Genomic DNA, 22202 nt, shown 5'->3' on the forward strand with positions numbered 1-22202 from the left:
AAAACTGAACAAGTGGACTATTTTGAATTTGAACTTTATGGAATTGGACTACTTGTGGCAAACCAAAAATGTATCACTCTAGTCTTCCTAAGTTCCTTACACCTCTGTATATATTAGTTTTTATAGATGCATAGGTTTATGGAGATTCCTGGATATGCTGGACTTCTCACCCATTGATTCCTTCCTGGCCTTGGGAATGAGTTCAAAATTGTGCATATGAACATAACTTATTTAAAGCTGAACACAGGCTTGCCTGTGATGTTGGGGTTTGGAAGAAAAGTCACAGGTTTGGTTTCTAAAATTTTCCAAAGACAAAGAGAATTCTGGGGAATTCAAGAGGAGGTGTCATATTGAAATGCCCAGGAAAAAATGAAAAGGGCAGCAGATGCTGTCTATACACTCAGTCATAAGAAAGATGATGTAAACAAATGGCTACAAATAGACCCAAATACTATTTTTGTATACATAATAACAAACATCTTATTAAATCTTTCACCTTCTTTCTTGTTTAAGAGGCTCCTGCAAGTGTCTGCATTTCACTGTTCTCATTTTCATTAAGGTTGGATTCTGGGTCTCAGGGATAATTTTATTGGTGCAAATTCAAATACAAAACCTGGGATGGCTGGTAAAGTCTTGTGAGGTGGTGAAGACAAGATAGCATGTTTCTGAAAGATATGACTGGTGATGATTGTGTTAACATATTTTGAACTTGGTAAATTCCTGAATGAAACACAGTAACAGTATGAAAAGTGCTGACATGGCCTTTTGCCCACACTGTAGATCTGTGCCAAGGCTTGGGTTCTGTTCTCATCTTTCTCTGAAACTTGCTGGTTTTCTACTAGTGCGTCCAGGTCCGCACAGTCACCCTGGGGGATACTTGAGCCAATACAAACACTACTTAAATGGCAAGGATCAGAAGCAAACAGAGAACTCTGTTCAACCAAATAAAAGATGTTTAAGCAAATAGTGATTTCTGGAAAAGATTGTTTCTTTTAAATAACGAGTGTGTAAACTCATACCCAATTCATGGGTTTTGTCAAGGTGGCAGTGCAAGCACCCAAGGAGTCTTGAACGAGAGTCTTAAACAGTTGGTTCAAATCCAGAAACTTATCAAACTACTGACATTATCTTTTCAGGTGTTTAGAAATAATTTATTTCTGGTGCGCTTTTTTGAAAGAATAATATTATTTTAAAAGACTCTTCATGCATATTAAAGAACACTCCACAGTGGTAACAAACTGGCCTCTGGAGTACGGATAATGATTTTTTTCATTTCATATGTAAGTGAAAAAGGAGTAGTACTGCTTTCATCAGCAGTTTCAACTTTTGTAACTTTCTTTTTCATTTCTAGCCAGCTTTGGATACAAAATGTGGAAGAAGCAGTACACAACATGTAGTTTGTATAATAATAAGCTTGCTGGCATTTTACTGGTAGTTCAGACCTGTAGCTGTTTCTGTTATTTCCTGAATTTGCGTTGGAAGATGACTAGTAGAAAAAATTGTTGTGTGGCTACACATGGTCATGTTCCCAAATTGCTGCCCTGCTGTCAAGTCATTCTTTGTGGAGAAAGAGCTGGATTGCCTTTCTGACAAAACAGCATTTTGAAGTTACATTGACAGTATTAATAGCAGGATATCTACTTTAAAGCAATGCTAAGGAACTCTTCAGTGTGTCAAGGTTCCTGGTGTTTGTTGGTGTAAGTGGTAACAGGCAAGCACCGTGAAAACAGACATTTGCTGTGCATATTTAAACAACCTTATGAAGGAAAAGAGCTCAACTTAATTTAGTTTTGAATGTAAATGGTCTTGATCTCAAACGGAGACAACAAAAAAAAAATAACTTACATTACTTGATTTATCACCTGAATGACAGTTACCTAAAATGCCTGGACTTGCAGAGCAGGAGGAATAGCAATTACCCACTTAGGCTTTTCCTGGAGAAGCATAAGATGGAAAAGCTTCTCTTGAAGTGTGAAGTTATTTCCAGACGCCAGAACAGCAGAAAGACTTGTAAAAGAAATATTAAAATTAGTTTGAATTGAGTATGGAAATGTCTCTGTGTTGTATCTTGAGTAGGACCAATAAGGCAATGCTTACAAAAAAGATGTGATAATCAAGGATACAAAAAAGAGCAATCAAACTGGTAAACACTGAAAAATGCAGGGCTTACATCAAGACAAAGAGGCTTGTGCTCCAAGAGCCCTACAGCAGAAATACCTATAAGCAGAAGACCTGCCTTCTGGTACAGGAAGATGAAAGTTACACAGGCCATTCCTCTGTCTGTTATCTAAGTTGGAAGAAAGACATATTACTTTGAAAACAGGAACAAAGACAACAGGCAGTGAACCTGCCCAAGATTTACAGAAGGTGAAATGAAAGACTGCGACCAAAAAAAATAAAAAAATTAAAAAAAATTTGTATCATAATAACTCATTCCTAAAAGGCACAGATAATCTGTCCAAAACCTGTTTTGATGTTACCCAGGGGAACCCATGAGACGTAGTTAGGACTTGACAGTTGTCATTCCTTGAATCTTGTGTCACAGCACAAGTGATCCTGGCCTTTGGACAAGTGGATTTTGAGGCTTTTGAGTCCAGGGGTATAAGAGAATGACTGTGACTGAAATCAGTTTTCTTTTAAATATAGTTCTACCCTTCCATAAGGTCTTTTGCTGCATTTTGTAATACTTAATTACTACGCCAGGATCAATGTTGCAATCACTTTTATTCAGTCATACTTGCACAGCCTGTAGTTTGTTTCAGTAGGAGGTCAAGTCAACACTTGTGTGGTGACTAAGCACCTGTCTTTGGGGCAGGCCTTTGGGTCTAGTGGATGTCAACACCTTTCCACTAATTGTAAGTATACAAGGTGTGGCAGCTGCCTTGAAAAAGGCAAGTCTAGGTGTAGCCTTAGCTGCCTGGTGTAATTTGTTGCATCTTCTTCCTATGTAGTATTTCAGGAGGAAGATGTGTCCTCCTCCTCCTTCAATGTCAATGCCAAACCACTCCCATCATGTTTCCGAACTCCTGTCAATAGGTAGTGTATCTGCTCTACCAGATTCTGCCCTCACGCACAGATCTTTTTGACATGTCCTTCTCTAGGCATTACAAATGCTGCCAAATATTCAGTGAGGCAAGAACAGTTTCCACTTTATACCTTACAGTATGCATAGCTGGTAGGAGTTCCTAAGTCGATGAGTAGTCTTCTACTTGTCTCCCATGCCCAGGCCTTCATTTGTGATCATGTTCATTCTAGTATATTAACCATTCAAGGTAGGAATATTTCTGAAAATTAGTAGATGGGAGATGGCAGAAGCTGTGCCCTTGTTGCAAGGTAGCCTTATCAGAAATAGCAGCGATTGGTAACACCCAGCACAGTCTGTGTCCACTGCCAAGAATGAGCCAAGGAAACCTCGTCTTTGCCCATCAGCACAATCGTGACTGATCATAGGACATGAAGGAACTCGTTCCAAGTACCATTTTCTTCTCTGTTTTGCGTCTGATTCTTCCTCCCCTCCAGAACCAGGCACACACCAAACAACATGTACTTCAACTGAGTGTGTAACTCCTAGTAACCAGTATAAAGGCTTATACCCCTTCTGGTTTTAAATTACTGTAACTACAAGTCTACCTGTTCCTGTAACATGTATAAGGTCTAATGACTTTTTCTTAGTATTGACAAATTCCTGACCTCAATGATACTTTGTACCAATCAGCTGTCACATTAATCAGACATTGCTGAAGTACAGCTATGCCCATAAGCTTTTGTATCAGAGGCCCTTGACTCTGTATTTCCCAGCTCTGCTAAGTATCATTGTTTTTCCTTAAGCCATTCTGACCAAGGCCCTTATGTGCTACCTATTTTGATGCATAAGTTTTGCAGCAAACGCTCCTTACTTCATTTTGATAAGCCATCATAGCCACACAGCTGTAGGTGCGGCGACGCGGGGCGAACGCGATCCTCCCGCAGCACGCTGCCTCCCTCACTGAACGCCAGACGGGACCAGAGGTCTCGGGCCACCCTGCGGGGTGCCCTACCTGTCCGCTCTGCCTCACGGCCTGCGCCGAGGCTGTGGCAGCCGGGGACTCCAGAAGCTGGGAGAAACTGGGGTGCAGCAGGGCTGCTGAGGCGAGCAGGCACCCCCACCGCCGGACCCCGCCCGAGCTCAGCTGCTCGGATTCTCCGCAATCGGCTGGCGACGCCTGCGGGGCGGGGCCGGCTGCCGGCAGGGCGGACCGGGCCGTTTTCTGTCGGGGCCGGGCGGCGGGGCCGTATTCCGGCGTCTCCGGCGGAGCGCGGTGTCCGGCTCCCGGCCCCGGGGTTATGCGCTGGGGTGATGGTCCCGCCGGCTGGCGCTAGGCTCCTCCCGCGCTCGGGAGGGAACCCGTTCCTCAGCCTTCTCCTCCTGCTGCTGCTCTGTCCCGGCGGTGGGTCCCTGCCTCCCCGCCGGCGGGCGGGGCCGCCCGTGGTGCTGGGTAAGAGCCGGGGGACGGCGGTTGCGTGCGTCTGGCGCCGCGGAGCCGGGTCACAGCGGCCGTGCCCGCTGTCGCGCCGTGGGTGGGAGGCAGCAGGAGGCGCGGGAGCCTGCAGAGCGCGGCAGGCACTGCCGTGGGGTGCGCTGCGCGCCCGACTGCCGCCGCGGCTGCCCGGAGTGCTTCGCTGAGCGAACCCGTGTAGGGAGCGCCTGCGCCGCTGCGGGTACCGCGGGGCGCCGGCGGTGGGCACGGAACGTCTGTTCCGTAACCGTCCTGGCGCGCCCGTAGCGGCGAGAAACGCGGGCCCGGGTCGGGTCTGAGGGCCGCGTGCAAATGCGCTGCAAATGTTGGGTTTTCTTACGTTGTCAGCGAGTACAGGGAAAATAAGGCTCGCGTAAACACTTGTTTAGCTCATTAGCTACAAGCAGGCCCTCGGCTCTCGAGTTTTTACTGTATACGACCCTTCCGTCAAGGGGGTTGGAACGAGATGTGGGAAGAGCAGCAAGTGCGTGTTCTAGCAGCCAAGCCACAAGCGTTTATAAACATCTCAGGCCTATTTCATTGCACAGCATGCAAAATGGATATGTATTAGTGGCCTGTGGTTTCACCTGTTAAGACAAAATAACTTATAATGCATATGTAGACATATATTTCTATAATGGTTACTACGTACTGCTTGTTACATGCTGTTTGTATGAGTTGACAAGAAAAATTGTAAATAAATTTTAAATGTTTTAGCAACATCTTCCTAAATTGCAAATCTTAAGGGTTCCAATACATTAAGTGTATTTGGTGATATTAATGTCAGCAGCTAGTCCTGTGAGTGTATTCTCTATGTTTTTATGCCATTAACTTTGTTGATAAAGGGGGAAGAGAAGTAGGAACATGGGGAAAATAGTGGGAAAAGGTTAAGCAGTGACATGTTCTTCAGTTTATATGTAATAATTCAGGCTCTGTTGTTGGCTTTTACTGTTACAAACTTCTGACCTGAAAGTGTAAATGCTAAATGGGAACTTTTGTAAGATGCTGTGTATCTTTGGACCACAATGAGCAAACTCACCATCCTCAACAGACAGCTGAACTGGGAGGATGTAGAGGTGGAGATAGAACTGCAGAAGACTGTGCAGACAGGCTGGAATTGAAGTGTGCGCAGTTCTGTGCGTTCTGCCTGTGGTGGTTAGAAGCAATCTTTCATCCCATCTTCCCACTCGGTAGTGCTGGGGCTTAGCAATAAGCTTTGGTGCTTATTCCAGTACAAGCTTCTTGATGACAAGGTGATAACGTTTTATAGTTACTGAGCTGCTGTTGAACTCTAGTGATGAAGGAATCAAAGAAGATTTAAAAGCAATAGGGATAAAGGGATACTGATTATAGAAGTGTGGAGTTACTACTCCTGGATTTACTCCTGCAAGTATGTATGCTCCCTGAAGATGCTTTTGGAAACCACAGCTGACCTACATTTAGTTTTCCTAAGAGATTTCTGGTAAACACTGCCTGCCTGAGCACATGCTCATCAGCGAGAGCTTTAAAACAAAGACTTCCTTGCCATTACAATGAATCTTCTTTGAATGCTACGGAACTTGCATCTCTTCCCATTCTAATCAGTATCTGTGTTTTAAAACTTGAAGTTGCCTGCTGCTCTACCCTGAGCTTGCCAGAAAATGAGGATTGAATGTGCCTGAATATATACAGACTACCCCCCAAAAAACAGCTGTTTGAAAAAGTAGGTGCCCTTAGAGAGTGATTTGCTGTAAATTCCCATTGTAAAATACCATTGCTTTTTCATGTATAGAAATGTCTGTTCTCTTAAAACTACCTGCACTAAGAGCTTAGCTTCAGTTAGACATGACATGGGCAGTGAAGGTTGAACAAATAAAGGAGAGGAAGGAGTGACTGTTGGTCACTTGCTGATTCTGTATGAAAAATTCTCATCTCGATTCTAGTTAACTTTTCATGACCTTTTCTTCACCCTTCTTGCGTATGTGACAAGATAAGCTTTTTAGGAATGAGTGCGATGAGGATGGTAGAAGGGTTTAGGAGAATCATTTAGGGAGACATTCTAAGTGCTAGTTTAACACAGGTGTTTAGGAGAGGGCAGGAAAACAGCTCACTGAAATGCTCACAAATGGAAGAGGATGTTGAGAGGTGGATGCAAGACTGCAGTATGCAGGCCTCTCTACAGCCATAAGGTAGGTGCGGGAGCCCCTATAAGAGAGGGAAACAGTTGATTCTCCTGATTTAGCAGGCTAGCATCTATACCCTTAATTCCTCATATGGGTTCAGTTTTCAGATATGCCTTTTATCTGGTGGCAAATGTGGTCTCGTGATCTAAGCATTCACTCTTGGTCTGTTCCAAAGTTAAAGCTCTTAAGTAGAGTTAATAAGTTTGGTCTTACTGTGTACCTGGCAGGTTGGGCATCCGATCTTAAGGAATAAAGAAAGAAGGAATGCTGTTTAAAGGAATGTTGTCAACATAATGATCACTTTGTAAATGTTTTTGAGCAATGATGGTCACAAGACCCAGGGTAACTCACTTTCATTTTTATTTTTTTTTTTAATGACCCCACTGGCAGTTGCAACCTGTGCTTACGCAAGTAGCGGCAGAGGAAGTAGAGCAGTAGTTTGCAAATATGGAGAGTTACTGATACAAGGGTGACCGTGTTCTGTTCCCCAGGTACTACTGAATATACTGATTCTAGGAATCTCAAATCTGAAAACAGATGAGCTGCAACGATTGGCTGTAGTTGTCATGGCAGCAGATCTGGGACTTGGAGAGCCCCTTAACTGGTTTGGTGAGATGGCTAAGTCAATCTAGTAGCTGATTAGTGCTCCCCCAGCTTGCCCTGTGACTGCTTATTGAACACTTCTTGGAGTCTTGTTCTTGCTAAAGTATGAGAAAATCAACCTGAGGAAGAAGTAATTAATTTTGAGGTTGAACTACCTTAACAAAGGAGCTGGCATAAGGAATGTGGAGAGAAGCACTGGTCCATTTGGATTAGGTTGTATTCTAAGATGGTGTGTGCATCATCATATGGTGCCTTAGTAGCAGGAGCTACTATTTCCAAAGATTGTGTCTGTACGTACCAAGGAAGCAAGACCAAACCTATGTGGGTAGTAACTGACCACAGAATGCTGCACTGCAATTCCTCAGTTCTCCCTGAGCTTTAAATAAGAAAGCATCAAAGGGTATTAATGTAATAGTGGTACTAAAGAAGAAAAAATGTGAGGTGTAAATCAAAACGTTACCTCCAGAGTCCTTCCTGGAGGCCTGGTATCAAAGATGCAATGCTCATTAAAATGTAAGGTGATTGTCCTGGAGTTCCTCTCTGAAGAGTTTTTTGGTAAAAAGGAGCTACTTAAGGCATAAAAAACCCCCCCCAAAAAACAAATCCAAGACTTCCTGTTCAGCCAGAACAGTATACTCATACAGGAAAATCTCCTTTAAGAACCTCAATAACCTACTTAATACCTCTGCTCTACTGAGAGTGCCTATTAAAAATAGAGCTCTATATATTCTGTGCAAGTGCTTCTGGATATCTGCATGTTTACACAAATCATAATATTTTTGCACTTCTCTTATCAGCTGGTTGAATATTCCAACGCTGTTGTCTTCTAATGCTCACAATAATAAGTTATTTTGTGCCTAGTCTTCCTCCTTCATTTTCTCATATAGTCCATCAGTAATCACTATGTACTATCTCGTGTCTTATCAATTTTGGGAGCTGATAACCTGTCTTTATAAGATCAGCAGTGGATTCACTGAACTCTTAACCTTTTAGAGCTGACTCAATGCATTTACTAGATCAATGTTCTGATACCTTCTGCAAACAATTTGTTAGGTACTTAGCTAAAGTTTTCTAGAAAGACATCTAAGTGAAGTTTGCTAATAATTGATTTACATGCAAAAGAGGTTTGTCTGTGAATTCCTGCTGACTGCCAGTTGAGGTGTGTTTGTGCGGTCAGCTGGCTAGATGTCAAGAGTGATTTAAATGTTTATGCCTCATGTGATCTGAGGTATCTAGAAGTATCATGTGAGGTGTTGTTTGCTTTCTTGTTCCTAATTTTAAACACAAGCCTTTTCCATGGCTGTTAGCTGAGTCTATGAGCTACTTTGAGATACTCTTAGAGAACTGTGGTCAGAGTTTAAAATTAATTTTCCAGAAAACTTGGTTCATTCTGCAGGAAGGCTAATTTATAGGACCCAAAAGATGACAGATATCTGAGGAAATTATACCAGTTAAAAAGATATGGCTGTTGATATATAGCCAAAGGCATTTGCATTTAAAATAAAAGTGGTAAAAAGGCAATTGATGGCCTCTTTCCCACACAGTTTCTCCTCTCCCTAGTTGTTGTATAGGGAGTATTTTGGTTTGGTTTTTTTTTTTTTTTTTTCAAATGAAATTTAAGATCCCCCTATTTGGGTCTGTTGTTGAATGTTCTTTTCTATTTATTTCCTGAGTGTTATTATGGCCAGTTGCTTTCCAGGGTGCAGTTTGCTTCTTGTGTTCTGCTGAGAGCTGTGCATCGGTCATTAAGACTTAAGGATAGTGATAAGCAGGAGTATCAGTGTATCCTAAAGCTAGGTATTGTAGTTCTCAGAAAAGTCTGTAACCTCTTCTAAATAAGCTCTCACATGGAACTTGGAAATGTGTTTTCCATAAAGTTTAATCAAAAACACATTCCAGAAGGAGATCTAGTTTTGTCAGGGTAGTTCAGAAAAAAAAACCCTGCAAAGGATGCTGTAATATTTGAAGTGAGTTGGGCTTGTCGATGTATAAGAATGAGTTTGTCTGGGATTACTGCCTTTGTGAAAAAAGAGAATCTAGAACTAAGAGATCATCAAATCTGTTGGAAGCAGTTTTTTCTGCTGAATATGAAATCTCATTTTATGTCCAAATGTTGCAGTTCAGAAGTCAATTCATGTATTGCACAATTGTGGATTGGGGAAGTAAGAGTACTGCTTGAAGTCTTATCTTGGAAATCCAGTTTTAACTAGTGCTGTTGTATTTTGCAGAGCATCACTTGCCCGTTTATTTTGTGCATTTATGGGGTCAGTCTGGAGGCTTTAGAGCGTAAGAACTTTCTATAATGTTTCTAGCAAAAAGGCTTAGACACCTTGGTAGGTGAGAAGACGAGGACAAAAACTGCTTACAGATTACTCTGCCCACAGATACTTTCTGTGTATGGCCTGCAAGCAAAGGGAAATGTTTTTATTACTGCTTTCAAATTAATCACAGAAAATTCAGAAAGGTATGTCCTTACCCTACAGAATTAATCTTCAGTATAATCTTTTTTAACCTGTCACTTATCAAAAAGCCACGAAGTAGTTCTTCAGCCAAAACGTAAATCATTAACACTGTTAAATTGTGTGGAGTGAGAACTGAAACTTGCATGTTTCTTTCCATAATCTGAAAAATCAAAATTTGCATTTTGTTCCCAGTAGCTTCATCCTGAGCACTTTTCAGCTTGCAGAATATACTTTAGAAAAGAAGTTGTGAATTGCAGTGATTAGCAGTTTCACTCTTAGTATGGAAATGTAAACCTAAAAAAAAAAGTCCCTTTTTGTTAGACCTGCTTTATGCTTTGTAAATGAAGGCATCACACCTGTACATGAGACTTAATATTTTAACTCCAGTATTGTCTTGGCACAGGTGCAACTTGCCCCATATCTTTTGTTTAGAATTACATAAAATTATCACTTTTCAATTTGTTCCTGATCCACCCTTGAGTAAAAATTACTATGTAATGTTTCTAATCTTCTACTCTGAATTGGGGCAGAAGCCTCTGTCCTCAAAAAGTTTGAGAATAAGATATCTTGACCAAGTTAAACTTGCAGTTAACTAAGATCACTCCATTAAGTTCAAGTAAGACTTTGTACAGCTTTCTGCTTTCATTACTCTTCTCAATACATTTATCTTGATGGTAATCTTTTTCAGTTGTGAAGTCTTTCTACTCTCAGTAGGAGTGCTTATGATTATTAGAGTGCTGTCTGGAAACCTCAGCAAGTTCTTAAAACATCTGGTGCTGTGGCTGTTTGTGTAAGTCTTTTGAAAGATGTCTTCGCTGGAAGAACTCTATTTTTCCCAAGGAAATGAGATTGCAGAATAGAACAGAATGATCACTCTCCTACTTTGTTTTGCATTAAAACTAAAGACAAAATTAACCTGTTCTGTCCTTGGCAGGTTTGCTGTTGAAACTGGCTAGTCATGAATGATTGATATAAATAGAATTACATTCTGTTCTTTTTCTAATTAAATACACTGATATAGCTCAGGCATGAGACTGTGGAGCAAGCTGTTGGCTTATAGTTCAATAAGCAATAACTAAACAACATTTTGTGAGGTTACAAGACTGAACTGCAGTAAACTCTTTCTAGGGTATGACGCAATACTGTAATCTCCCTTACTATGCTTTCCAATATATCAGGAGTCCTTGAAGTATGACCTAAAATAAACTGTGGTCAGCTACTGGGTCTTTTAACGTTTCACTTCAGACTGCAGATATAAAAGCACTACAAACCTAACGAGGAAGAAGGGAATAATAAGGGAATCCTGAGGTGTATCTTTTGTGGTAGGGCATAACTTGCAGTGGTTAAAGTTGCAAGAGTGTGGTTGTCCAGGTCTATGTTCTGAAGTCCTGTCCTTTTTCAGGTCTGCAGTATTTCTCTGAAAGCATCTCCAGCTTTCCAGTTAAATTAAGTGTTCCACTAAAAACTATTATCTTTGCTTAAACCATTACTAAGAATCAGTGTTCTGTAGCACTTCAGCTCTTTTGATTAAATAATTTACTGATGTAGAGAGAAAAAAAGCAACTCTGTGGGTAGGCTTGCATTAAAAAACGTCAAAATGAAACATTGACAAGTAAATAGGATGAAGTGATGCGCACCCCAAAAAGGCAGGGGGTTGTGGAGCTAAAGGGAGTGGGGGAAACCCTTAAGAAGTACTTTACTCCTGATTTTTTTTTTTTTTCTAATACTTCAGTAACTGAAAAGGTTCTCTGTATCTTTGTCTTTTTGGTTCTTGAGGGAAGAAATTATTAACCATAAGAGAATGTAGGAAATTTCTCTGGAAACTTTCTGCTGAAAGAAGAGCATTTTTAAAGCTTAGTTCTAATAATGATATTCCTATCTTAATCTATTTTTTTAAATTAAATAAAGGAAAATAAAACTTTATCAAAGGAATACTGGCATTTAGTACAGTGCCGAAGCAGTGCACTTCAGAGAAGGTGCAGATAACAAGATCCCTCCCTCCAAGTATTACTAACATAAAGTATTAAAAAAAAAAAAGTAAAATATGAAGACTGAAACTAGTGTTGTATCTAAACCTGAATGGAAAAGATATGAAACTATGTATTTGAGTTACATGCTAGCCAAATAAATCTTTGTGTAGCACATGCACAGTTGGAGCTGAAGAAGTAAAAATAAAAAACATAAATGGAGCTGCTCTCTCTCTCTTTTGACTTCTTTTACCATCAGATTGATAGTTTGTAGGCAGCTGTTTAAAGAGAACAGAAGGAGTTGCATGTGCAGTTGCAAAACTCTGAAGAAAAAAGTCTTTCAGAAAGACTGAGTTTGTGCTTTAAAACACAGATAACTTTGATAACATCTGAGACCACCTGTTTTCATACCCATGGCCTAATATGACCTGACACTACATGGTCTGCTCTTTGAAGTTACAACTGTTGATACAGGATTATTCTACATCGTAGTTCCTCAGCTACTGATTTTTTGAAAACCAAAATATTTTCGATTTGTGGAAAATGTGCATGCAGTATATTGTTTTTATGTAATATGTTTTTTCTTTTTCATCCATTTATGAAGCTTTATGGTATTTCTGAAGGCAATGTTACCATGAGGGCTACAGTATTAAGATGTATATATTATAATGGAAAATGTTATACACTTAAAGTTAAAATGTGTCCTTTTTATATCTTTCAGTTCCAGGAGACTTGGGCAATCAGTTGGAAGCGAAGTTAGATAAACCATCAGTAGTGCACTATCTTTGCTCTAAGAAGACAGACAGTTATTTTACACTCTGGCTGAATTTAGAATTGCTTCTTCCTGTCATCATTGACTGCTGGATTGATAATATCAGGTAAGACCAGAAATGTTGCTGTTTGCAGTTATCTGCTTTCCTTAGACTGACATGCTTCATATAGAATGGCTGCCTAAAACTTCCTTTTCTGATTCAAGACCAGTGAAAAAAATTGCTTGGAATTCTGCAGGTGGAGTGACAGGATGCATTAGAAGATACGGCTCTGTTGCATCTAAGGTAGCTGTTCACTGATGAAAAACAGAGGTTCTCCATGAGTGATTTCTTCCGCTTTCTCTCCTGCTAGTTAACCGATGTTGGTTTGAGCATTTATCAGATGCCTCTACAGGCTTATCTAAAGCAGAAAGGTTTCTGCTGTTTTGAGAAGTACTGACATTTTGATGAGGCAAGTGGAAGGAGATTCATTGAGCAACTTAAAGGGACAGGCAGGGGGAATGGGAGCTTGCGCTTGTGCTGGCAGCATGTCATTAGAGAGCAGTCTCATGGGCAGCTGAGACACATGAGTTTCTTTTAGGGCAGTCTGGAAGTCTCTCCAGAATAATTTTGGTTTTAAAAATTGGCTAACTTAAGGCTTCCAGACTATTTCATCATTCAGTCTGCTTCTCTAAGGTTCCTGTAAAAATCATATAAATACTCTATGAAAACAAGAAAAACTTAGCTTGTGCAATTTAAAAGCATTGTATTTTATGTGAATGTACTGAGCTGTTATGTAGCGGTACCTCTGCTTTAAGTCTTGCTATAAGCCTTATAGACTACAGACTTTTCATGTATGCAGGTTTGAGTATCGGTTCAGATTCTAAGATTACATCAGGTACCAACTATTACTAGTCAAGAAATAGAGTACTCCCTTATGCTGATGTGGGTGTTCTAGTTAAACAGCAGTGAAGTATTTTTATCTTGAAGATTTTTTTTTTTCTGGTATCTAGTTTTACAGGTATTTTATCTTCTACTGTCACATTTTTCCATTTCTGACAAGTTTTTTCCATTATGTGGCTAGATGCAAAGTGAAATAGTATAGAACTGTATAAAGTATCTTACATTCTGAAGGTCAGCCATAATTCTGCGTACACAGTTTTGTAAGAAGTCTTAAGATTCTGCATGTAAAGTACTAAACTAATCAAAGTAACTGCATATATTGTATAACCTCTTATCTAGAGCTGGAGTACTCTTATCATGTCTACCTGTTTGTGGTTTTTCTTTTTATTTCTTCCTGGTAATAGCTCTTAAAGTTCTTGTTACTGCACTCAGAATGTAAGACCCAATGTAGCTGAGAGTTGTCATGTGGTAATATGACATGTTTCATGTGTTTTCTCTCTCTTGTTTTTCTTTCTCCCCTCCCAGGCTGGTATACAATCGAACAAGTAAGATTACAGAACCACCAGATGGGGTGGATATCAGAGTCCCAGGTTTTGGGCAGACATTTTCTTTGGAGTTCCTTGACCCAAGTAAAAGAAGTGTTGGTATGTACAAGCTGTGTCTGAAGTGCTGTGTCACTTCCAGAATTTTTCTAGTGTGTCTACAAGCTACTGATAAGTGATTTCAAGTTACAGTTCTGTCTAGAAGTAGAAAAACTGGTGGGTTTTCGGTGGTACGGTAGCATGTGGCTTACTCTGGCTCTAAGAGTTTTCATTGCATTATGTAATTTTCTTTGTTGTTTGGCTTGATAGATTGAGACAAGAAGATTCCATGTTATTTATTCTTGTGCCAAATTTAAGTTCTCTGCATGAAACTCAAATAGGCACTTTGAAAATACACAGTTTTGGAAAATGAGATGGGTTAAGTAGAAAATTCTGTGACTGAAGCTTAACAAACAAAACCAAAATATAACCACTTCATTTAAGCTTGGTTCTGGTAAGATCCTTTGTGGCCTTAGGAATGAGTTAATAGGCTTGGGAGATCTAGTTCCCTGTCTTTTGTCAGTGTCAGAATAATTCCATAATTACATTTGTGCTGCAGAAAGTTTTTGCAGTAATGTGTTTGCAGGGATTTTTTTTATTTTTATTTTTTTGTATAGTGTTTTTATAGAAATTGTCTTTTGAAAATTGCTGAATCTGATTCGCTTTTGTGAGTTGTTAGCTGTGGCTGAAGAGTAATTTAAATCAGTAATGCACTGAGCTTTATGTACTTCATGGATTTCTTTTTTTTAGGAAGCAGTCTCCAAAGGGGTAGTAATGTGCTTACTGATCTTCACTAGGTAACTCTCATAACTAGAACAGGCCCATATTTAAAATTCTCTGTTCACTTCAGGGGTTATATGATAAGTATTCAAGACTAACAAGTGAGGCTCTGCTCAGAACTTAGTTATGACTGTGATCAACAGGATGTTTTCACTCTTAATTTTTTAAACTGTTACTAGATGCATTTAACTGTGGTAATACTTAACTCCTGTGTGCCAAAGCTTGTAATATGTAACATCTTCCAGTATCTAACATTAGCCGGTATGCAGATGTTTCCCTTCTTTCCTATTAAAGCATTATGTTCGGTCACTTAAGTCTTAGCCTGCTACCTGATAGATAGAAAAACATTCTTACTGTAGTTGCCATAACTTTGCCTTGGGGGTATGCTGTAAGCATTTGCTTCCAAGAATAGGTGTTGGCCAATCTTATGAGTGTATTATCTACTCTACCTGAAGTTAATCTGCAATCAACAAAAGCTACGACTCTTAACATAGTAACTTCCATGATGTATTCTTTACAGTTCAAGGGTAAGACATCTGCCAAAGAAAATTTATCCCTTTTGTGTATACTACATTTTTTTGCCAAATTTGTTTGATAGATCAGCCAACTAGTAAAAAGTTTCAATATTCTTTTTCTTTTGAGGGATAGTAAGCATAACTCATTTTGTTTGCTATACAGCTGTCTAGATTGCCAAAGGCTACAGTTTTAATATCTGTATATATAGTATCAGAGATAATGCCTCCAGAGCTTTGTTGTGGAATAGTGTCTGACAGCTGCTTCTAATACTAATGTTTTCACTGTTGTGTTTTTGTCTTCTGTCTACAGGCAGTTACTTTTATATGCTGGTCCAGAGTTTAGTAGACTGGGGCTATAAACGTGATGAAGATGTAAGAGGAGCCCCTTATGACTGGCGAAAGGCACCAAGTAAATAACATCATTACTTGAACACAACTTTGACTCTCCAGTCAGCAAATACTGTTCTGGGTCTCTTCTCCTCTCTCTCCTTTACAATTATACTTAATTTTGACTAGTTCTTGTGGCCTGGGTATCACTGGACCCAGATGCAAGCTCGTGGTGTAGTTTCTATTTTGCTTTAAACAACTTGCCTAACTTGCTACTTGAGACTTGCTTAAAAAAAAAAAATCAACAGCAAAAAATCCCACACCAGCAAACCGCATCCCCACAAAAACACCCACCTCTTCCACTGGGATTTCTAAGCTCTGCATTATTAATTCCACAGACAGTGGAATTTGCACATCTTTTCATCAAAAGCACAATTCTTTAAAAGTTGTTCGGGTTTTTTGTTTTTTTAAGTTAAGCATTCACAGTTTATTATTATACCTGTGTAACCCATGTATGTTTATTTTAGATGAGAACAGAGACTATTTTGTGGCTCTTCGTAAGATGATAGAGTTAATGTATGAGCAATATGGAAGTCCGGTTGTCTTAATTGCCCACAGTATGGGTAACATGTACACCCTCTACTTCCTCAACAATCAGACTCAAGATTGGAAAGACAAGTACATAAAGGATTATGTGTCATTAGGCGCTCCATGGGGAGGAGTGGCTAAAACTCTCCGTGTTCTGGCTTCAGGTAGGTAATTGGGAGTTTGTAATGTATGTCAGTAGTAGTACAAGATACTAACTAGACTGCTAATCTCTTAAGACTGGAGGATGAGAGTTAAGATAGTCTGAAGTTAAAAATAATTTTTTTCATAAGTGATGGCAACTTGATGTTGCAGTACCTGTGACCAGATTGTCATTCTCTATGTTCATGGAAGTGGACTGAATTTTTTTTTTTGCATCCCTTAATGGGGAGCTGCATCCCTTCTTGACTTCTCCTAACCCCTTTTCAGCAGATCACTGTGTCATCCGCTATTTAGTGCGGTGTCTTCTACTTCTGTTACTTCTGCCTCCAGCCTGTTCAGTATTGCAAAGCTAACAAGGAGCCCAGAGCATTCAGTAGTTTCCTTTGATTAAAGATGACATGGCTGCTTCAGGTTAACATTAAGGAAAACTTGCAGACATGATGATGAAGTGACGTCTGCCGCACAAATGTGCATCCAAAATTATAACTCTACAGATAAGAAAAGTGAATCTTTGACATCTTGTGTTTAGCATACTGGATAGGCCCAAGTCTAAACAAAATTGAATAAAGTAGCATAATATGTGTCAATAAATAGCTGCTAATAACTGACAGAAAAAGCATTTTATTCCGTCGTGTGATACCATGATGCTTTGACATATTCTACATGATGTTTCTGGCTTGATTTTTTTTTTTTTTTTTAGTTTGTTTTCAACTTATTAGCTTTGGATGTTACTATCTTCTTCAACAAAGCTGACATCCAAAACTGGACTTCATCAAAATGCAGAACACACAGCAAGTGCCAGCCATGCATGCAGAGATCAAAGAATGCTTTGCTTAGCGAAGGCATTTGATTCTGAATAGTAGTGCACAGCTCAGTTAATAATTAGAGAACTTGAACTGGATGTTTGTATTGAGTTATACACTGTTAAGTCTATTGCTATGTAAAAATTCCCTTTTCCCACAGGCTTCATCTAACAAGTTTGCATGCTACAGAAAAGGCAGGAAGTGAGCAACGCTAGTATCACCTTCATAAAATTTCACAATTATGTAAAATTCCACAGTCCCAGATTTCTGTTGGATCAAACTTTCTTATATCACATCTTTTATCCTTTATAATGCATCTCATCCAAAGTGATTAGTTATACGAATGCATAATGAATAGTTAAATGAGAATCATAATGAATCATATAGGAAAGTTAAATGGGCAGAACATCAAAATGTACACTTTTTAGGCTAGTTCTGTCTCAAATATCTGTAGTAAATCACCACCATTAGGCATTAACACTGGGATTACATGTGTTAGAAACTACATGGAGTTTTAAAATTGGCCTTATCAGGGTGTTCATGTGCAGAAGAACTGTTGCTTTAAAGAAAAATACTACATTGCTGCAGGAAAGACAAGGCAAGCTGTGAATGCATTCTTTCTGCTCCTGTTCCTATTTATACTATGATTATGGCTAGTAATTTCAGGTCAAATCCACAGTTGTGTTATCAAAGTGGTAAACAGTACACAGGTGGAATTACTTTTTCTAGATCATATGTGATGCTTTCTGCTACTACTCGTACACTTTGGAAGATCAACACAATCATTACAAATCCCATGCCAGTAAAGTGAGGGTGGTGTTCCCACTGCAGTGAGCTAAGACCCAAAGTTTACTGTGGAGGTTGATTTGTTTTTTTTTTTTTTGTCAACTTAAGATGCTATCAGGGTCTTGCTTAGACCTAATATTTTGTTCACTGTAATGTCAATGAGTGTTGTGTCTGCTGACTTGAGCATGGTCTTGGCCGTACAGTACTTGTGCACTTCAGAGAAAAGTAAAGTTTTTGATACACACTTCGTGACAGTTCTGTGAGAGAAGGCTGGAACAGTCAGGTTCTGTGTTTGGTTGTTCCACTGGAAATAAATTTTGTACACATCCCTTTCACTGTTCAATTCAACACTCAGGCTTTCTTTGCTGAAAACTGCCAAGTCGTATTCAGTAGCTTAGTGGTGAGTGTGCACAGTTCAGTATTTATACCACACAGTAATATGAAACACGTTTCAGGACTTTTTTGATTCTTGCAGTGCTCGTTGGAGTCTCCTTTTATCCGTTTCTGAGTTAGTGCTAGTCCCTGTTTCCATATAGTCTTCCTCAAGGTGGCATTATAGACTGTGCTTTAGGACACCGTGCTGAAGCAACAGTGCCACCTTATGGAACTGAAGAATCTGCTCCAGGGCTATTACAGAAATAGCGGTTTTGGTTTCAGTTATTCAGTTTCTATGGTGTGGCTGACCTGGATCACTATGTGTTGAAACCACCGGAACCAAATAAAGGCAAATTCAAAGTTCAGCTGACAAATTATCTGCCGTTTATTAAGCAGAACAGTAGTCAAAATATGAAGAAACGTACATAGAAATTATAATGTAGTCATGTGTTAGAGCCATCTCTGTAACATACTGCTAAGAAAACAATGGATTTGATATCTCAAAAAAAATTCTTGAAATGTTTTGGTCAAACACTAGTTCTGTAATAACAGTAACTTGGTAAAATGTAACAATAGCGTGGGGTTTTGGGTATCTGATAATTTAAGACCTGTATTGATAATAAGTTCTAGCTCTCTAGATTCGTTCTGAGCAACACAATTATTTCAGCAGTCTTGAAATGCTTACTGGAAGGGAAGATGCTGATACTGGCAATTTTGCATGGTTTCCACCAGAAGCCAACAAGCTCCAATATATCTTTTGCTGAAGTACTATGCCTGGAGACTGAATAGGTTATAGAGTGCAGCATTGTTATTTGATAATATAAGCAGAGACAGTTACACTTGCTTTGCTTCTGTTGCCTTGTATGATGGTTAATTTTTTTAGGTACCTATTAACAGTCTGCCGTTTTCTCTCAGTGGTAGGCATGTTCTGATAGGTTTCATTACAAAGGGAGCACATAAATTGGTAAAACATTGTGTCAAATGCTAAATAAACCGTGTAGTATTTTTTATGGCTATTCTGAATCAAATACTGCTGCTCTGCTTGTTTTGAACATGCAAAACTTTAAGTATTTTGTTAAGCCCATAAAGGCTCTTCATGAGTTATATGTATGTATAGTAGTATTTATCTGTTCTTTCAGCAAAAACCTCATCTAGGTACTGAAATCACTGTAAAACAGGTTTCCAGAAGAGCACGTAAGACAATAAACTTGCAAATGGTACAAATAATGCTTAATAAAAGCTGATTTCTTCCTTTACTCGGGTAGGAAATTCTTGCGTCTTTCACAAGGAACATGATGGAAAGGCAGCAGTGTTCTTGGTTTGTCAGTCATTCATCAATTTATATTTACATTTTTAAGTTATAAGGTAGTTTACAGAAGTTAAATAGCAAGATTAAATAAATGAAGAAACTTTTCAAACTGTCACTAAGCAAAAGGAATAGTCTTTTTTTCGTATTATCACTGTGAGTAGCAGTAGTTGCTGCTGGTTGAGAATCTTGCTTTGCATTGTGTATAATGAAATTCCACTTTTTTTTTTTTTTAAGGTGACAACAACAGAATACCTGTTATCAGCTCACTCAAGATCAGAGACCAGCAGAGGTCAGCAGTTTCCACTAATTGGATGCTCCCATACAACTACACATGGCCTCCAGATAAGGTCTTTGTAAGAACACCTACAGCTAACTACACTCTTAGAGATTACCAGAAATTCTACAGGGACATCAATTTTGAAGATGGCTGGCTCATGAGACAAGACACTGAACCCTTGGTCTACCAGATGACACCACCTGGTGTGCGCATACACTGTCTTTATGGTACTGGCGTGGGAACACCCGACTCCTTCCATTATGAAAGTTTTCCAGACAAAGAACCCAAGATCTTTTACAGCGATGGGGATGGTACAGTAAACTTACAGAGTGCCTTGCAATGTCAAAAGTGGGTGAACATGCAAAAACAGAAAGTGGTGGTATTTGAGCTTTCAGGAAATGAGCATATTCAAATGCTATCCAATGATACTACTATCTCCTATGTGAAAAAGCTACTTTTTGATTTGTGACACCTTGTGTTATTTTCCTCACCTGTGATGCCTTCCCTTAAATATGGGGAAAATGCCTTTTAATCTCTTGGTATTTAGATATTTGAATTATTTATTTTGTGGGGATTTTTTTAAGGCTGTGTTTGAGAGTTGTTTGGTGTCCTAAATGATTGTTTGTCTCTGATTTGTGTTTATGATGCTTCATGGTATTTTCACGTTCTGCGGATTTGGTCAGATAAGCATTTTGGTGCCTCTGGTGTTTGTGTCCAGTATTATACAGCCTTTCACTTGGAGATCATGCAGCCCATGCACATACTACATTGTATCAGATGCCTGAGTTCCTTTGTGTGACTGTGTATTTGCAGGGTTTGGAGTGAGAGGGCTAGGAAAGGCTGGAGGTTCAGATGCCCATAAAACAAGGTAATGATACTACCAATTGAGAAGCACAGTAAACTTTTTAAAAGGTCTTCCATATTCTCATTCACAGTTTCCAGTATTTTAGTTTGTAAATGTGCACATCTACTAGGTAAAATAGGGAAGACCTCTGCCTGGTACTGTACTACCTTTGTCATAATCCAGACTTGCTTTTATTACAACTTTGGGGAAGAGAGATGTGTGAATTACTTCAATTTCTTAAATACCTTTATTTTATTTTTCTTTTTAAGAAAGAGAAATTGTTTGCTCGTGAGCTTCTAGAACCTGATTACATAAAATCTGGAGCCTGAGGAATTCTCACCTTGTGCTTTATTCATCATTGAGAGAAAGAAGCTGAACAGTGGTTGGTGCTTGCAATAGCCTTAGCTGTGTGGAGTAGTAGATAAATTAAAGCTAATTGAATGCTGTCAAACAATCCCTGTGGTGCAGAATTGCATTTTGGGGTGAAAGTTGATCTCCTGTTGTGGAAATGATAATGGATGGTGGGCATTAGTTCAAAAAGAAAAGTGAACTTCCTGAAATGGGTGAGGAATGGAAGCCAGCATAATAAAGAATGAAGTGTATAAACCTTGTTCTCAGTCAAATGCTTAGGCTCTGATCCACTTATTGACCAAGTAGTAATTTGACCAACATTGCATTCGGCTGAAACGAAACTTTACATTTAAGACTGAAATTCATTTCCCAGAGGTCACAAGTTTCACTGTTGCTGCTTCGAGAAGCTGGGATACGCTGTTTATTAAATCATAGAATCATAAAATAGTTAGGGTTGAAAAGGACCTCATCATCATGTATTTCCAACCCCCCTGCCAAGGGCAGGGACACCTCACACTAGCCTGTGTTGCCCAAGGCTCTGTCCAGCCTGGCCTTGAACATGGCCAGGGATGGAGCATTCACCACTTCTTTAGGCAACCTGTTCTAGTGCCTCACCACCCTCATAGCAAAGAACTTCTTCCTTGTATCTAACCTGAACTTCCCCTGGTTAAGTTTAAACTCATTACCCCATGTTATTGGCATTGTTCTACCTCTCAAATGTGTCAAGGCCCCTCTGGATGGCATCCCTTCCCTCCAGCGTATCAACCAAACCACACAGCTTTAGTATCATTGTCAAGTATTTCTATAAATTGACAAACATGCTATTCTGGTAATTCTTACAGAACCATTTCACTAAATATTAAAAAAAAAAAAAGGAAATCTAACCCTGAACTCCACAGAAATGATAGCCTAAAGGCCATCGTATTTACAGCCTTGATTACAGAAGTCCTGTTGGAGAAATAGTTGCATTCAAAGATTCTCTTTTGCTTGCTTTAAAACCAGTCACCCAGATAGACTGTGCTTAGTTTTCTGAAAACACAATTCTGAATGCTTCCAAAATTCTAGGTCCTCCAAGGAAGATGTTCTAAGGGTTTCAGGAACTCATTGGAACTATTGAGGATTTCTTACTTAAGAAACCGAAGTTGTCTAAATGGTAAAGTTTTTA

General features: G+C 39.4%; 1 protein-coding gene across 2 annotated transcripts; it reads left to right on the plus strand.

The window, feature by feature from the left end:
* Positions 1 to 4220: 4220 nt before the first annotated feature.
* On the plus strand, positions 4221 to 21292 carry PLA2G15 (phospholipase A2 group XV). 2 transcript variants are annotated; one of them, XM_065662632.1, is made up of 6 exons: positions 4221 to 4475; positions 12412 to 12568; positions 13868 to 13986; positions 15529 to 15627; positions 16073 to 16297; positions 19800 to 21292. In XM_065662632.1, exons 1-6 carry the CDS (start codon positions 4337 to 4339, stop codon positions 20309 to 20311), a joined length of 1251 nt encoding a protein of 416 aa, XP_065518704.1. In that variant the 5' UTR covers positions 4221 to 4336; the 3' UTR covers positions 20312 to 21292. The 2 variants fall into 2 exon arrangements, with proteins under 2 accessions (XP_065518704.1, XP_065518706.1); XM_065662634.1 differs by lacking the exon at positions 4221 to 4475 and adding an exon at positions 7200 to 7267.
* The last annotated feature ends 910 nt before the right edge of the window (positions 21293 to 22202 follow it).

This window comes from Lathamus discolor, chromosome Z (genome assembly GCF_037157495.1).
Source record: "Lathamus discolor isolate bLatDis1 chromosome Z, bLatDis1.hap1, whole genome shotgun sequence".
NCBI lineage: Eukaryota > Metazoa > Chordata > Aves > Psittaciformes > Psittacidae > Lathamus > Lathamus discolor.

Coding starts and splice junctions, on each gene's coding strand:
- PLA2G15 (XM_065662632.1), top strand. CDS start 4,337: ATGGTCCCGCCGGCTGGCGCTAGGCTCCTCCCGCGCTCGGGAGGGAAC. Junction 15,628..16,072: donor TGACTGGCGAAAGGCACCAA/GTAAATAACATC, acceptor TGTTTATTTTAG/ATGAGAACAGAGACTATTTT. Junction 16,298..19,799: donor TCTCCGTGTTCTGGCTTCAG/GTAGGTAATTGG, acceptor TTTTTTTTTAAG/GTGACAACAACAGAATACCT.